This window comes from Amphibalanus amphitrite, unplaced genomic scaffold, assembly GCF_019059575.1.
Source record: "Amphibalanus amphitrite isolate SeventyFive unplaced genomic scaffold, NRLGWU_Aamphi_draft 000112F_arrow, whole genome shotgun sequence".
NCBI lineage: Eukaryota > Metazoa > Arthropoda > Thecostraca > Balanomorpha > Balanidae > Amphibalanus > Amphibalanus amphitrite.
In genome coordinates, this window is record NW_024881607.1 from 546,438 (window position 1) to 562,074 (window position 15,637).

Below are 15,637 nucleotides of genomic sequence, written 5' to 3' on the forward strand. Positions count from 1 at the left end.
GAAATCAAAAAATGAAAACAAAGTTTTCTTGTTTGAAGTCAGTGGGCACTGATTCGCCATGCAGCGACAGCAGGGTGGTCAGAAAAAATTATCTATCAAAATATTTCATTCATTTTATTTCACATGCAAAGACTAAACCAAAATACCAACATTTTTTTGTTATTTTCTACGATGCAGCCAATAAAAAAAATGCTTAGTATTTTGCATTTTGACGCTTCCAGTCAGCAAAGAATAGTTCTTGTGAAATACGGCCCGAATCGTGTGCCTCGGACGTTTCGGTTACATGAGCGATCCGTTCCAAATACGCACTATCGCTAATTCGCATCAGCTCCCCAAGAACGCATTCAGTGCACCGACTACATGAGCAAATTCGTATCAGTGACGTCAAACGGATCTAGTTTGGCTCTCGGCCCGATGCGCATTACAAACGGAATAGCATACAAATGTGGCGCACTTCCGTAGCAATAGAGGTGACTAAATTAAAAATTTATTATCTTATGTCTTTTTTGCATTTAATCTGCTCAAAACATTCTCAATTAACTTAACAAAAAAAAGTTGAACATAAAGTTGTCTTGCTTTGACTCATTGGGCAATTGCCTCTCTTGATTCGTCTGTAGTGCTGTCAGAAAAATGTTTCAACTGAAATTATGTGGATATTCACTATTTGGTTTTCACTATATTTATTGTTGAAAACTTGACAAAATACCGACATATTTTTTTAAATATGATTTCAAAAGAAGAAATTGAAAAAATACCTATTATTTTGCATTTTAATGTTTCTTTTTGCAAAGAAATAGTTCCTGTAATACGTATCTTGGTCCTATTCGCTTCTAAGCCTCTTTCCCTGCGGATTTTGTTCGGACCGCCGATTCGTATTAGCAGGTGGATACATGAGTCGGTAGTACGCTCCTGATTCGCATTAGCGGTGAATCCGATCGTGATACGTATTTGCTTTGCTCATGTAACCGCGGATCGGATCGCCGATTCGTACTAGCAGGTGGCTACATGAGTCGGTAATGCGTTCCTAATTCGAATTAGCGGCTAAATACGTATTTACTGTGCTCATGTAACCCCGATAAGTGGTTGGCGTGGGCTGGCGAGTGGTATGGGGCGTGTTGGTGGACCATGGGGGCTGGTCGGGTGTGTGTGGTCACTTCTTGCATTGCACATTTTGCGTCGCTTAACAATTGCTTCCTGTTTTTGATAAGCACAATGCACGGAAGACCCAGCGAATATAATTTACTTTACTTGTGCATTGTGCAAAACGTGATTTGGCACGGTATCGAGGCAACCATAGGTCTTGTGCCTATGCATGCTATTTAGGCAATACGTTTATGAAAACGGTAGATTGATACTGGATGTAAATTCGTATGCTAAATGTCGGCACGTATTGAATGAATGAATGAATCAATCAATCAATCAATCGACATGTATAAAACCGTATAAATGGCTCGCAACCACTAATAGTGCAATCAAACCATCCTAACTCGGAAAAGCAGCCGGAGCCCTGATGAGGCTCGAACCGGGACTCCACGCTGTAAATTTTGCCAATGATCCATCATCATTCCACCAAGCTAGAGTGACCGGCACCCGAACCCACAAAAACATTTAATAGACTTTGCTGCCGACCTCCAGGCCCCGCCGCCCGCCTGCCAGACTTTGCCCCGGCCATAGCCACCATCCGGTGTAGCTCAGCGTAGGAGTGCTAGACTGTCAAACTGACCGGTAGGGAGGGGCCCGGTTTGAAACGCTTCGGATGCTGGATATTTGTTTCTCGGTGAGAGGCTTTGCGTTTAGTCTACTTTTCAGAAAGATCATTTGGTGACTGACCTGTTTTCTTTCTTTGCTGCAATTCATGAGGAGACCGTATGCACCCTTACCTGCCCTTCCGCACCCCACTTGGGAGATGGGTGGTTGTCCCCCCCCATGGGTTTTGTGAATATCGACGAATTTTTGGAGGGGGGATACGATCGGTTCTATGCGACAAGTGACCACACACGCCCAGCCCCAGGTCCGCTCACTCCTTACCCATATCACCCCCTCCCCACACTACACTCCAGCCCGCCTCATCCACCGAGCCGAGCCATAACGAGCCTCAGCGCCCCGGGGCGCGACCTGTCAGCGAACACTGTTATATAATAACATTGACAATATATCAAATTGCCGGTCCCGTAGCTCAGTTGGTTAGAGCGTTGGACTCCGCGTGGTGAGAGCACGCGTTCCCGGTTATGACAGTCCGGGTTCGAAGCGCGACGGGCGCTCGACATTTATGGGCCTCTTGACAGGTATGGTTGCGGTTGGTGGCAGGCCGTAGCCAGGCGAAGTCAGCGAGGGGACCGGCCGTGCGCGGCTTTGTGCGCCCGTTAAACTTTGGACTCTAAATCCTGCCATAGAACTGGAATTGCTCGATCGGAGGGTAGAGGGCAGGGTCATCGCAACGAGCTTCGCTTAGCGGTGGCTCTGTCCTTGTGAATCCTTCCCATCAAAAGGTTCGGACTAAAATTAAAAATAAAATAAAATAAAATAAAATCCGTGAACTCTATGAATGTTGTCTCGCAGATCCGGCAGTTTGGGCTTCAACGACTGAATGTTGAGGTGTCCAATTATCAGGTCTGGTCCAGTGTCGCCGTGGCGGCGCCAGCTCGCGCCGCCTCGACGCGGCGCGCCCCTGCCCCCGCGGCGCACGCAACCGCCGGCCCGCGTCCCCGCCGCACACAGCCGCTATTTGAGTTCGGAAGTGGCCAAAATGCGATAACTCGTTAACCAGTTGACATTTTGCCAAGCAATTTTTATTGTATGTGAAGTCAACCGTAAGGTCACATATGGGAACGTATGAGCATTCATACTGATACATCATTGCCGTAAAAAAAATTTGCTTGTAATCCGCGGATGACGGGTATATCCCATAACGTGGGTGACTCGGGAGGGGATTCTGCATAGCTTCCCTGCTGTCTTCGAAACTACTCGTTCAATACTAAAAGTTCAAACGGTTTCTGATAGGAATAGCTGACAAACGAAACCTAACTTTGTCACAAAAGGTCATGGAAAGGTCATGGGTCACAACAGGTCATGGAAAAGGTCATGGAAGGAAATGTATACATTTTTAAGGTCATGCGACACATCTTTAATGGTCCAATTCGGCAAAAGCATCTAAAAATGATGTCATCTGGGTCGTCCGATTCGAAACTATTTCCATTCGACAAATGAAGGTCAGGTCACGGCGAGGTCAGAAAGCCCAAATTTTGAAGTTGAACATTCTCAACAAAAAAAGATGTGCATCGGATGCAATTTGAGCTCTGGAACACGATGATGCTATTCGTTTTGGTTTTCGATGTCAAGAACGTACTGAAATTGCCTTTGCAATATCGAAAATTGTGATTAACCGACTACGGTAAAATGCAAAAGCCGATAACATTGCCATTTCTGAAGATATCTGACTGAAACTTTCCAAAAGTTTCATACAAATGTTACATACAAAAGCCAATAAGGTTCATTCTGGTCGATGGCTGCTCCCCAAAAATCTGAATGTTATCAACCATATCGGACATTCTTACGATGTTCTGTTGGCTGGATGTCTTTTTGCTTTATTGAATTTGATCAGACTACATTCAGTTAAGACGACGTACATTTATTGTTCACCAGAAAGTATACTCACAAGTCAATCGGCAATCGACAACCAACAAATGCAATCGACACGAGCGTCGAGCACCCCTCAGCACATGAAGCAACTGCCGGAGCTATTATACTTGGACGGACCGCGCTCCTCTCTCGCAGCTGATTGGTCAGCTGCCGAACCGTACGGACGTCAGCTGCGCGGCCGCCGCCCGGCCGACCTGATCGGGGTCGGCCGGGCGGCGACCTAGCGTCACTAAAACTGCAATAACTTTTGCCGGCAGTGTGATGCCGACCTAATTTTTTCAGCAAATGAATAACAATTGTACGGTATATGTTATGGACGTTGTCTCGATGTGAAGCACGCTGTGCGTTTTTTGGTAGGCCTATGTAAATATTGAAATCCTCAAGCCCTTCTGCTTTGTGCAAGTGTGCAACAATTAGCTTACAATAACTGAGTGTGAAGTTTTTTAGATGCACTTTTGTTACCAATGGATTCCGCACATTTTCCCCTTTCAGCTGATATCTTACTTACGCATGTTCAAGCAAAGAATATGACAGGAGACTCGTCAACATTTACGTGAAAATCGCAGCACAAGTTCGGTCTCACGGAGCAAAACAAAACGGTGTACTTTGGGAGCCCACCAATTTGTGCCAGAATGAGTAATATTTTTTTTTCTGGCTGATATCTTATACAGTCTGATCAATTTACGACCAGAAAATGTGAGAAAATCGCGCTTTAAAATTTGTCGAAAATTAGGGTATTGGCCACTTCTGAACCCAGATAGCGGCTGTGTGCGCCGGTTCGCTGACAGGTCGCGCCCCGGGGCGCTGAGGCTCGTCATGGCTCGGCTCGGTGGATGAGGCGGGCTGGAGTGTGGTGTGGGGAGGGGGTGGTGTGGGGAGGGAGTGAGCGGACCTGGGGCTGGGCGTGTGCGGTCACTTGTCGCATAGAACCGATCGTATCCCCCTCCAAAAATTCGTTTTAGAGATATTCACAAAACCCATGGGGGGGGGGGGGGGGTCAACCACACATCTCCCAAGTGGGGTGCGGAAGGACAGGTAAGGGTGCATACGGTCTCCTCATGAATTGCAGCAAAGAAAGAAAACAGGTCAGTCACCAAATGATCTTTCTGAAAAGTGGACTAAACGCAAAGCCTCCCACCGAGAAATAAATATCCAGCATCCGAAGCGTTTCGAACCGGACTCCTCACCGCCGGTCAGTTTGACAGTCGAGCACTCGCCGCACAGGAGGGCGGCGGCAAAGTCAATTAATGTTTTTGTGGGTTCGGGTGCCGGTCACTCTAGCTTGGTGGAATGATGATGGATCATAGGCAAAATTTACAGCGTTGAGTCCCGGTTCGAGCCTCATCAGGGCTCCGGCTGCTTTTTCGAGTTAGGATGGTTTGATTGCTATTAGTGGTTGCGAGCCATTTATACGGTTTTATACATGTCGATTGATTGTTTGATTGATTGATTGATTCATTCATTCATTTACCTAATACGTGCCGACATTTAGCATACGAATTGACATCCAGCATCAATCTACCGTTTTCATAAACGTATTGTCTAAATATCATGCATAGGCACAAGACCTATGGTTGCCTCGATACCGTGCCAAATCACGTTTTGCACAATGCACAAGTAAAGTAAATTATATTCGCTGGGTCTTCCGTGCATTGTGCTAATCAAAAACAGGAAGCAATTGTTAAGCGACGCAAAATGTGCAATGCAAGAAGTGACCACACACACCCGACCAGCCCCCGTGGTCCACCAACACGCCCCATACCACTCGCCAGCCCACGCCAACCACTGAGACGAGCCCCTCCCCCCCGCGCTGGTCTGAAGCAACAGCTGGTCTACAAAGTGCTCCACCCGGCGACCCGAGCCGATGTCAAACGGAGTGGGTAGACTGTGCCGCATAACTTTCGGGTCATGCGGCACAGCCTACCGGTACCAGGCGGCTGCTGCCAATGCTGAGCCATAGGAACCCGGTGGATTCTAGTCAGTTTTGGCCCTAGAACCCCATGGTTGTATCGTCTGTGATGTTTGAGATCATTTTAGCAGTTAAGGGTAAAGGTCAGGTGAATGCTGACCGGAGTGCTGTGCTGTGCGGGGAGTGCTGACCGCAGTGCTGTGCTGCAGTGCGGGGAGTGCTGACCGCAGTGCTGTGCTGTGCGGGGAGTGCTGACCGCAGTGCTGTGCTGTGCGGGGAGTGCTGACCGCAGTGCTGTGCTGTGCGGGGAGTGCTGACCGCAGTGCTGTGCTGTGCGGGGAGTGCTGACCGCAGTGCTGTGCTGTGCGGGGAGTACTGACCGCAATGCTGTGCCCGTCCAGCTGATGGCCGAACTGGTGAGCCAGGGCCGCCCTCTGCTGGAGGGCGCCGTCCGCGCCAAGCAGAACGAGGTGTGCCTCGACTCGGACGGCGAGGATGGGCCGGCCGGCCAGCAGCCGGTCGGCGACGGTGAGTTGAGCCGGCCACCGGGGCTGGGCACGGCCGGCGGCCTGTCGGCGCTGACCGCATTCTGTCTCGCTATTTACTCTACTTATATATTGATATTTTTATACAGCGTATTAGTTGAAGCCCTTCTTAGGGGTGACACGTCAAATTAACCATCATGTTAATTGTTAGTATTTCGGCCATGCCATTTTCGAACGGCTGACTTATGATAGCCGCGTGCAGTTTCTTCGGGCACAAGTTGTCAAACTGATGCCGCCGAAAGTGTAGTGGGTTTGGTGCGACTATGTGTGGTATGCAGTTTGTGTGTGGTAGTTTGTGTGTGGCGGTTTGTGTGCGTGGTAGCTAGTGTGTGGCATTTTGTGTGTAGTGGTTTGTGTGTGGTCGTTTGTGTGTGGTAGTTTTGTGGTAGTTTGTGGAAGTTTGTGTGTTATGATTTGTGTGTGGTAGTTTGTGTGTAGTGGTTTGTGTTTGGTAGTTTGGTAGTTTGTGTGTGGTGGTTTCTGTGTGGCAGTTTGTGTGTGTGTTGGTTTGTGTGAGGCAGTTTGTGTGAGGTGGTTTGTGTGTGGTGGTTTACTGGTTTGTGTGTGGTGTTTTGTGTGTGGTAGTTTGTGTGAGGTAGTTTGTGAATGTGTGTAGTGGTTTGTGGGAGGCAGTTTGTGTGAGGTGGTTTGTGTGTGGTAGTTTTGTGGTAGTTTGTGTGTTATGATTTGTGTGGTGGTGGTTTGTGTGTGGTGATTTGTGTGTGGTAGTTTGTGTGCGGTGGTTTGTGACGGCGGCGGCCGTGCCGGCAGACGACTCGGCCAGCGACAGCTCGGAGCTCTCGCTGCTGGAGGCCGACGGTGACATGGAGGAGCGGATCCGCGCCGCCATGTCGGCCGTCCACTTCGACCACCAGCTGGACACGTGCATCGAGTGGGTGCGCCACAAACAGGCGCAGATTGACGGTGGGTGCGGGCGCCGACACAGCCACCGGCCCGGGAGGGGGCCGCCCACTGGCCAGCCGACCGCTCCGGGACGGTGGGGGGGGGGGGGCTGCGGTGTGCAGCTCAACAGTTTAGTTTAGTTTGTTTTCTGAAGTCATCCTCAGGTGCTGATCCAGTGACGGATAAAGTCATAGTACCGATCTGACAGTGCGGACTGTGTCTGATGTGTTGCATGTGTGACTGGCTGTGGTGCTGACCGTGTGACAAACAAGGACGCTGTGTAGCCCAGAGCGCACCCGAGTACGGGGCCGCCGCTCCTGTGCCGCCGGGTTTGACCTTTCCGGGCCGGCCGGCCGTTCAACAGACTCGTTCAGCAAGACGGAGCGAGAGCTGTCGCGGCTGGACAAGGACCTGCACTACCTGTACGAGGACCTGTACAAGGAGCGGCCGCCCACCCGGGTAAGCGGCGCGCCGTCACCTGCACGGGGCACGCGCGTCATGTTTGTCATCTTTACCACCGTCTGTCCCTGTTAATTAACACGTCTATCGAACCGCTCTGCTTGGTATGGAGACGGCATGGGCTTGGAGAACGATTTGTGCTGTGATGGGCTTTGTATGTGCTTTTCTGGCCCCTGTCCCCAACCACCGGCGGCCGGGGCCGTTTGTGTGTCTCGCTGACCCCTCAGCACAGGAGGCTCTCCTCCTGAGGCCGGCTCCTGTGCACTTTCAGGAGCAGCCCTCGGAGCGGGCGGCGGGCGCGGCGGCCGGCCGGCCGCGCCCCGTCTCGGCCGGCTGCCACTGTGTGCTGTGTGACACGTACCTGGGCAGACCGACGGCCGGCCGCCGCCGGCTTTCACAGCGGCCTCCGCCGGCCGCCGCCGCCCCCTCGGCGCAGAAGAGAAGGGTGCCGGCTGACGCTGAATCGGCAGCGGGCGAACCGGACCAGCGGGCTGAAAAGACGCCCCGTTTGAGCACTGGGGAGGCGAGTGGTGGCGGCGGCCGACAAACGCCAGCAGAACGGGATGGCAACAACAACGTGGCCAGTGAATTAGTGAAGATGGCAGTCGACAAAGCAAAAGGGAGATTGTCCAAAGTCTTGTTAACAGATGCGGGTTGTAGCAACAACAATACCAAGGACCGGCAGGGGGAGCCGGCCTGTGTGGGTGAGTGCCGCTGCGGGCGGCAGTGGGCGCCTGGTTCGGGGACGGCCTCTGCGCCCGTCACCGTCTCCGGGCAGGCCGACCCGCCGGCCGGTGACCGCGCCGCCGGCATGCACAGCGACGCTCGGCCAGAGTGGCGGCACGCAGACGGTACTGCGGCGTCTGGGCGGCCGGCGCCGTCCGAAGCGCTCCGGCCGCCGCCGAGCCGGCCTGTCTGGGTGGTGGACGCGCTGGCGGCCGGTGGCCGGCTGGTGGCGCTCCAGCCGGCCGCTCCGGTCCGGCTGGGGGCGGCGCCACTGACTCCCGGCCGGCAGGCTGACAAGGGCGCCGCGCCGGCGGCGGCCGTGCAGCCCGCAGCGCAGTGGAGCGCGCCGCTGCCGCACCCTGCAGGAGAGCGTCTCCCGGAGCCGGCTGCTGACCGGGCTGGCAGCACGCGCCACTCAGCGGTAGGCCCGTGCAAACCGGTCACATCGATAAAACAGTCGCCCTGCCAGCAACCCAGCGCGCAGCAGGCTGAGCTGGACGCGGCCCGGGCGTGGCAGCCGTGCTCGGTGCTTCTCCGGCGGCTGCGACTTCGCGCCACACCCAGACACGTGGATGTCGGGGGAGCACGCCAGCCAAACGCCGCGCCGGACGGGCCATCAGGCGCCGCCGCGGACGGGCCATCAGGCGCCGCGCGGAGGCCGCACCACCGCTCCGGATCGCAGGTCGCCCCCGCAGAAGGCAGTGTGTCGACGGCACCGCTGGCCGGTGAGGTCGGACCGGCTCCGGCGGGCGACAGCGGCGAGACCGCCCGCCGCTCAGCACCTGCCCAAATCGCCGCCCCCTCGGCGGCTCACCAAGAACAGACGTGCCTGCCTTCGGCGACACTTGGAAGGGGAGAGGACCTCAGCCCCATTCCAGGCACGCAGGGGAGAAATAGTCGCTCTCCGCGGAGCGGCGGTGGTACGGACGATTCTCAGCGGCCGCCGCTCGCTGATAAACCCCCATTAGGCTCGGAAACTTATGATGAACAGGGCCGTTCAAGAGATGACGCAGGGACTGTTCGTGCAGAGGGAGACGGTAGGAGGCAGGTTAAGGATCACTCAAGGGGTGACAGCCGTAGTGCGTGTTTGATTGAGTCAGAGCGCCTTGGTGACGGGGCGGCCCCCGGAACAGGATCGGCCGGGCCTGCGCTCGGCGGCCGGCCCGGCTGCGCACTCGACCCGGCCGCCGAGGAGCAGCGGCAGCGCGACCCGCTCCCCGGCCGCCCTGACGGCCACAGCGACGGCGAACTGCTGGCGGCGGCAGCTGAGCTGGTGCACTCCGGCCGCCTGATGTGGCTGCCCAGACATCGGATCGGCGTGCAGACCTGGCGCGGGCGCTCGAGCCGCTCGCAACCCCTGCCGCCGCGGCATGAGCAGGCCGTGCGTCGCTACCTGCGTCTCCTGGACAGTCGGCAGGCGCGCCGGGGACCGGACGGCGCTCCGGGCCGGCCCGTGCCCGGTCTGCTCCGAGTGGCAGAGTGGGCACTCTCTCCCACCGGGCTCATATCGTCACCGCCGCGGACCGCGGCCGGCCAGCAGTCTATCCCTGCCGGCCAGCTGCAGTCCACAGATGTGACTGTGACCACCCCGGTCGGCCAGCAGTCCACCCCGGCCAACCAGCAGTCCCAGACTGCGGCCGGCCAGCAGTCCACCCCGGCCAACCAGCAGTCCACCCCGGCCAACCAGCAGTCCACCCCGGCCAACCAGCAGTCCACCGTGGCCAACCAGCAGTCCACCCCGGCCAACCAGCAGTCCACCCCGGCCAACCAGCAGTCAACCGCGGTCAACCAGCAGTCCACCGCGGCCGGCCAGCAGTCCACCCCGCTCAACCAGCAGTCCACCCCGGTCAACCAGCAGTCCACCGTGGCCAACCAGCAGTCCACCGTGGCCAACCAGCAGTCCTCCCCGGCCAACCAGCAGTCCCAAACTGCGGCTGGCCAGCAGTCCACCCCGGCCAACGAGCAGTCCACCGCGGCCGGCCAGCAGTCCCAGACTGCGGCTGGCCAGCAGTCCACCGTGGCCAACCAGCAGTCCACCGCGGTCAACCAGCAGTCCACCGTGGCCAACCAGCAGTCTACCGTGGCCAACCAGCAGTCAACCGCGGCTGGCCAGCAGTCCCAACAGCTGCCGATGGCGGCTGCCCAACGACTTGAGCTATACCAGCCGACTAATACCAAAAAGGTGCACCTGAGACTCCGGTCGCCCGCGTTCCATGATCGGCGACAGCTGCCGCCCTGGACTCTGTTCAGTCGGCCGCCGACTATGCCGGTGCGCCGACCGCTGTTTCCACCGGTGGTGGCCGCACGCAGGAGCTGGCGGGAGCCCGAGCCGGCGGGGTGCGCGCTGGCGCTGTCTGTGCCGCCGCCGGGCTGCTGGCAGGCGCCGCCGGCCGCCGTGCTGCAGCTGCTATCGGCGGCCGGCCCGGGCGCCGCCGCCGCCGCACAGACGGCAGAGGCCGGCAGCCGGCTGCGGCAGATGTTGGCCCGTCTCTGCGGCTCGAGACCGCCGCCGCCTCAGCTGCGCCCGGCCCAGTCGGCTCAGCTGCCGCCGGTATCACAGCTGCCGCCGGTATCACCACCGCCGCTACCGCAGTCACAGGTATCACCACCGACGGTATCACAGCCTCTTGCGGTATATCAGCGGCCCCCGGCATCACGGCCGCCAGGGCCGGTATCAGAGCGGCCGCCGGCAGCGGAGCCGCCGCGCCGGTCGCTGCGCGCGCCGGCCGAGACGGCGGCCTCCACGCTGCTGCCGGCGTCAGCGGCGCCGTGCGGCCGCACCGGGCGCCGGCCGGCCTCGTCGTTCACGGCCCGCTGCCCGCCGCCGGAGCTCTGCGCCGCCCAGAGCCGCGCGCTGGCGCCTCAGGAGGACGGCGCCGACGCCGGGCCGGCGCCGACTGGCGCCGGCCGCACCGACACCACTCACCCGCAGGTTTTTCACGCTGGGGTCGGCGGGGGGGGGGGGGGCGGTCTCTGCCGAGCAGTGTGTAGCGCTTTACTTCGCAGTTCTGCGGGGTAGTTGTTCTCCTAGCCCTGCTATGGCGGGTAGCTGTGCTATTGGTGGTGCTGCGCTGGTGCCGGCAGCTCTGCCAGGGACGGAAGCTGCACAGTATCTGTGCAGACGTGTGCTGAGGCTGTCGGTGTCGGCTTTGTGTCTGGGCTGGGATGCCGGTGCCGGCCGGGCGGCGCCCGCCGCTGCAGTCGGACGGCGGAGCTCCGTCCGTGGCTGGCCAGTCCCCAGGCGGACCAATCCGACAGAGACACTGCGCCGTCCGCGCCAGCCTGACGCAACCGCCTGCAACGGGGCCGGCGACTCGGCCAGCATGCCCCTGCCGCTTGCAACGATTTCATTTGGTGACATTCGCCATTTTACCTATAGCGGGGACGTGTTTCCACACCAGGAAAGGCTTACTGCGGATGGGTCAGCAAATTTTGTTTTTTGTTTTCTTTTGTTGCTTCATCCTGATTTGCGCCAGAAATTGCACCAGAACTTTTAAATTGCGCTAGATTGCATGACGCAGGCTGCTCTTTCCCTCAAATACATATGTGCCTTCAGACCCGATGCACTAACTGACGTAACAGCCCTGAAGTTCAACGAGGGTATTACTGAATCATTGTCACGGAGCACGAATCTCATAAGCCGTTGGTCCTGCGGGACGATTTGCTTCCGCTGCTTTTGTATTGAGTCCGATGAGAGCTGGCGTCGACGCCCTCTGTGGCCGCCGAGCTAGTACTCTGCACATTCCCCCTGTGACCGTCCCACTGTCCCACTGTGACTGACCCACTGTCCCACTGTGGCCGTCCCACCGTCCCACTGTCCCACTGTGACCGCCCCGCTGTCCCATTGTGACTGACCCACCGTCCCGCTGCCCCACTGTGACCGCCCCGCTGTGGCCGCCATCAGTCGCTGCGGCCGGTGACGCTGTGCCACACGGAGACGCAGCGGACGATCCACTACTCTGACGGGCGCGTCTATGACCTGGACCCGGCGTACACGGCTCACCTGCAGACGACCATGCCGCCGCCGCCGCCGCTGGCCGCCCGGCCGGCCGGCGCTCCCGCGCACCCGGCCACCGCCGCCGCGCTCAAAAAGCAGCCCGCAAACAAACCCGTGGGAGACGTGAGTGTGGGCGAGGGGACGGAGACGGGGGGATGTGGGGGGGGGGGGGGGCGGGGAGATGTGGTGAGGGGACGGAGACGGGGAGATGTGGTGAGGGGACGGAGACGGGGAGATGTGGAGGGAAGGGGAGACGGGGAGGTGCGGTGAGGGGACGGAGACGGGGAGATGTGGGGGGGACGGAGACGGGGAGGTGTGGTGAGGGGACGGAGACGGGGGATGTGGGGGGGGGGGGAGACGGGGGGATATGTGTGTGTTTGGGGGGGAGACGGGGAGGTGCGGTGAGGGGACGGAGACGGGGAGATGTGGGGGGGGGGACGGGGAGGTATGGTGAGTGGACGGAGACGGGGGGATCTGTGTGTGTCGGGGGGACGGGGAGACGGGGAGGTGCGGTGAGGGGACGGAGACGGGGAGATGTGGGGGGGGGGAGACGGGAGGTGTGGTGAGGGGACGGAGACGGGGGATGTGGGGGGGGGGAGACGGGGAGGTGCGGTGAGGGGACGGAGACGGGGGATGTGGGGGGGGGGGGGAGACGGCGAGGTGTGGTGAGGGGACGGAGACGGGGAGATGTGGGGGGGGGGGGGGAGACGGGGAGGTGCGGTGAGGGGACGGAGATGAGTGGGTGAAGTTGCCCTGCCTACTGCACACTACACAGTACGCAGTCACCATGGGCGTCGTGCGCTGTGCTCGAACCCAGACCGCCGGGGGGAGGTGCCCCTCTGCACTCTCCCTGTGTGTTATGATCAGCTGGCTGTAGGCCGGAGGAGAGGTGCCCCTCTGCACTCTCTCAGTGTGTTATGATCAGCTGGCTGTAGGCCGGAGGAGAGGTGCCCCTCTGCACTCTCTCAGTGTGTTATGATCAGCTGGCTGTAGGAGAGGTGCCCCTCTGCACTCTCCCAGTGTGTTATGATCAGCTGGCTGTAGGAGAGGTGCCCCTCTGCACTCTCCCTGTGTGTTATGATCAGCTGGCTGTAGGCCGGAGGAGAGGTGCCCCTCTGCACTCTCCCAGTGTGTTATGATCAGCTGGCTGTAGGGGAGGTGCCCCTCTGCACTCTCCCATTGTGTTATGATCAGCTGGCTGTAGGCCGGAGGAGAGGTGCCCCTCTGCACTCTCTCAGTGTGTTATGATCAGCTGGCTGTAGGCCGGAGGAGAGGTGCCCCTCTGCACTCTCCCAGTGTGTTATGATCAGCTGGCTGTAGGCCGGAGGAGAGGTGCCCCTCTGCACTCTCCCAGTGTGTTATGATCAGCTGGCTGTAGGCCGGAGGAGAGGTGCCCCTCTGCACTCTCTCAGTGTGTTATGATCAGCTGGCTGTAGGCCGGAGGAGAGGTGCCCCTCTGCACTCTCCCTGTGTAGGTCAGCTGGCTGTAGGCCGGAGGAGAGGTGCCCCTCTGCACTCTCTCAGTGTGTTATGATCAGCTGGCTGTAGGAGAGGTGCCCCTCTGCACTCTCTCAGTGTGTTATGATCAGCTGGCTGTAGGCCGGAGGAGAGGTGCCCCTCTGCACTCTCCCTGTGTAGGTCAGCTGGCTGTAGGCCGGAGGAGAGGTGCCCCTCTGCACTCTCTCAGTGTGTTATGATCAGCTGGCTGTAGGAGAGGTGCCCCTCTGCACTCTCCCAGTGTGTTATGATCAGCTGGCTGTAGGAGAGGTGCCCCTCTGCACTCTCCCAGTGTGTTATGATCAGCTGGCTGTAGGCCGGAGGAGAGGTGCCCCTCTGCACTCTCTCAGTGTGTTATGATCAGCTGGCTGTAGGCCGGAGGAGAGGTGCCCCTCTGCACTCTCCCAGTGTGTTATGATCAGCTGGCTGTAGGCCGGAGGAGAGGTGCCCCTCTGCACTCTCCCTGTGTGTTATGATCAGCTGGCTGTAGGCCGGAGGAGAGGTGCCCCTCTGCACTCTCTCAGTGTGTTATGATCAGCTGGCTGTAGGAGAGGTGCCCCTCTGCACTCTCCCAGTGTGTTATGATCAGCTGGCTGTAGGAGAGGTGCCCCTCTGCACTCTCCCTGTGTGTTATGATCAGCTGGCTGTAGGCCGGAGGAGAGGTGCCCCTCTGCACTCTCCCAGTGTGTTATGGTCAGCTGGCTGTGGCCGGAGGAGAGGACGTGCCCCTCTGCACTCTCTCAGTGTGTTATGATCAGCTGGCTGTAGGCCGGAGCCCGGTCGGACCGACTCACTGACGTGCCGTTGTGCCCCGGCAGATCCAAATCAGTGACGTGGTGCAGGTGCGGCGCGCGGCGCTGCCGCAGGACCTGCCTCCACTGGGCACCATCCAGCGGCCGGCCGTCACCGTCGGCCAGCACGTGTTCGCCATGCACAGCGACACCCTGTCGCCCTGGTTCCGGGCCACCGTCAGGGAGGTGGTGGCCAAACCCAGCGTAAGTGCGCCGAGGCCCGCTGGCCGCTCCCCACTCACCAGCCCGCACACTCGCCGCCAGAATGAGCCGTATCAAAGCGCCGTGTGTCTGTGATGGCTGGCTGTAGCGCCGTGTGTCTGTGATGGCTGTATAGCGCCGCGGTCCACAGTGGACGGACGACCACCCCTGCCCCTCGCCTTCCCCTGGCGTAGCGCCGCGGTCCCCTGGTGCAGCCCCGCGGTTCCCTGGTGTAGCGCCGCGGTCCCCCTGGTGAAGCACCGCGGTCCCCTGATGTAGCGCCGCGACCCCTCTGGTGTAGCGCCGCGTTTCCCTGGTGTAGCGCCGCGGTCCCCTGGTGCGGTGCCGCGGTCCCCTGGTGTGGTGCCGCGGTCCCCTGATGTAGCGCCGCGACCCCCCGGGTGTAGCCCCGCGGTCCCCTGGTGTAGCCCCGCGGTCTCCTGGTGTGGTGCCGGCCTGCTGTGATGGGTGCTGTCCCGGCCGGCAGGGGGCGCGCTACAAGGTGAAGTTTGACTCGCCGCGCGTCACTTCCAACAAGAGTCGTCTGGCTGCCGGCTCCGAGCTGGCCTACGTGGGCCCGTCGACGGTACGCCTGCACGTTGGCGTGCGCGTGGTGGGCGCGTTCCGGCACACGCAGCAGCAGACGCCCACCTTCTACTCTGGCACCATCGCTGAGGCGCCCAAGGCCATGAACGGCTACCGGTGAGCCGCTGGGCGATGGCGGGGGACGGGGGCGGGGGCGGGCCTGAGCTGACCGGTCGGCCGCAGAGGGTCTGCACTCTGCAATCTGAGGCCTGCTGCTCGGAATGGGGCTGCGACGATTTTTTAGTCTCTGAGCGGGCTACTTCCGACTGGTCCTGTCAGTAACAATTAACAATTTGCGTGTTACAAGCATGTAATATATATTAAACCGCGAGTAGGTGGAACAAATCTATTAGACGTCGAGCCGATTGGCGAGACGTTTAAAAGG

At 58.9% G+C, this 15,637-nt stretch overlaps 1 protein-coding gene across 7 annotated transcripts in view; it reads left to right on the forward strand.

The window, feature by feature from the left end:
* LOC122381039 (histone-lysine N-methyltransferase eggless-like) overlaps nucleotides 1-15,637 on the forward strand; it is a 63,925-nt gene that overhangs the window by 4,897 nt on the left and 43,391 nt on the right. For all 7 annotated transcript variants that reach the window (XM_043364732.1, XM_043364733.1, XM_043364731.1 and 4 more), the window contains exons 3-8: nucleotides 5,950-6,076; nucleotides 6,865-7,017; nucleotides 7,361-7,455; nucleotides 12,086-12,301; nucleotides 14,494-14,670; nucleotides 15,155-15,369. In XM_043364732.1, coding sequence (XP_043220667.1) covers nucleotides 5,950-6,076; nucleotides 6,865-7,017; nucleotides 7,361-7,455; nucleotides 12,086-12,301; nucleotides 14,494-14,670; nucleotides 15,155-15,369 — 983 coding nt within the window. The remainder of the gene's footprint in view (nucleotides 1-5,949; nucleotides 6,077-6,864; nucleotides 7,018-7,360; nucleotides 7,456-12,085; nucleotides 12,302-14,493; nucleotides 14,671-15,154; nucleotides 15,370-15,637) is intronic.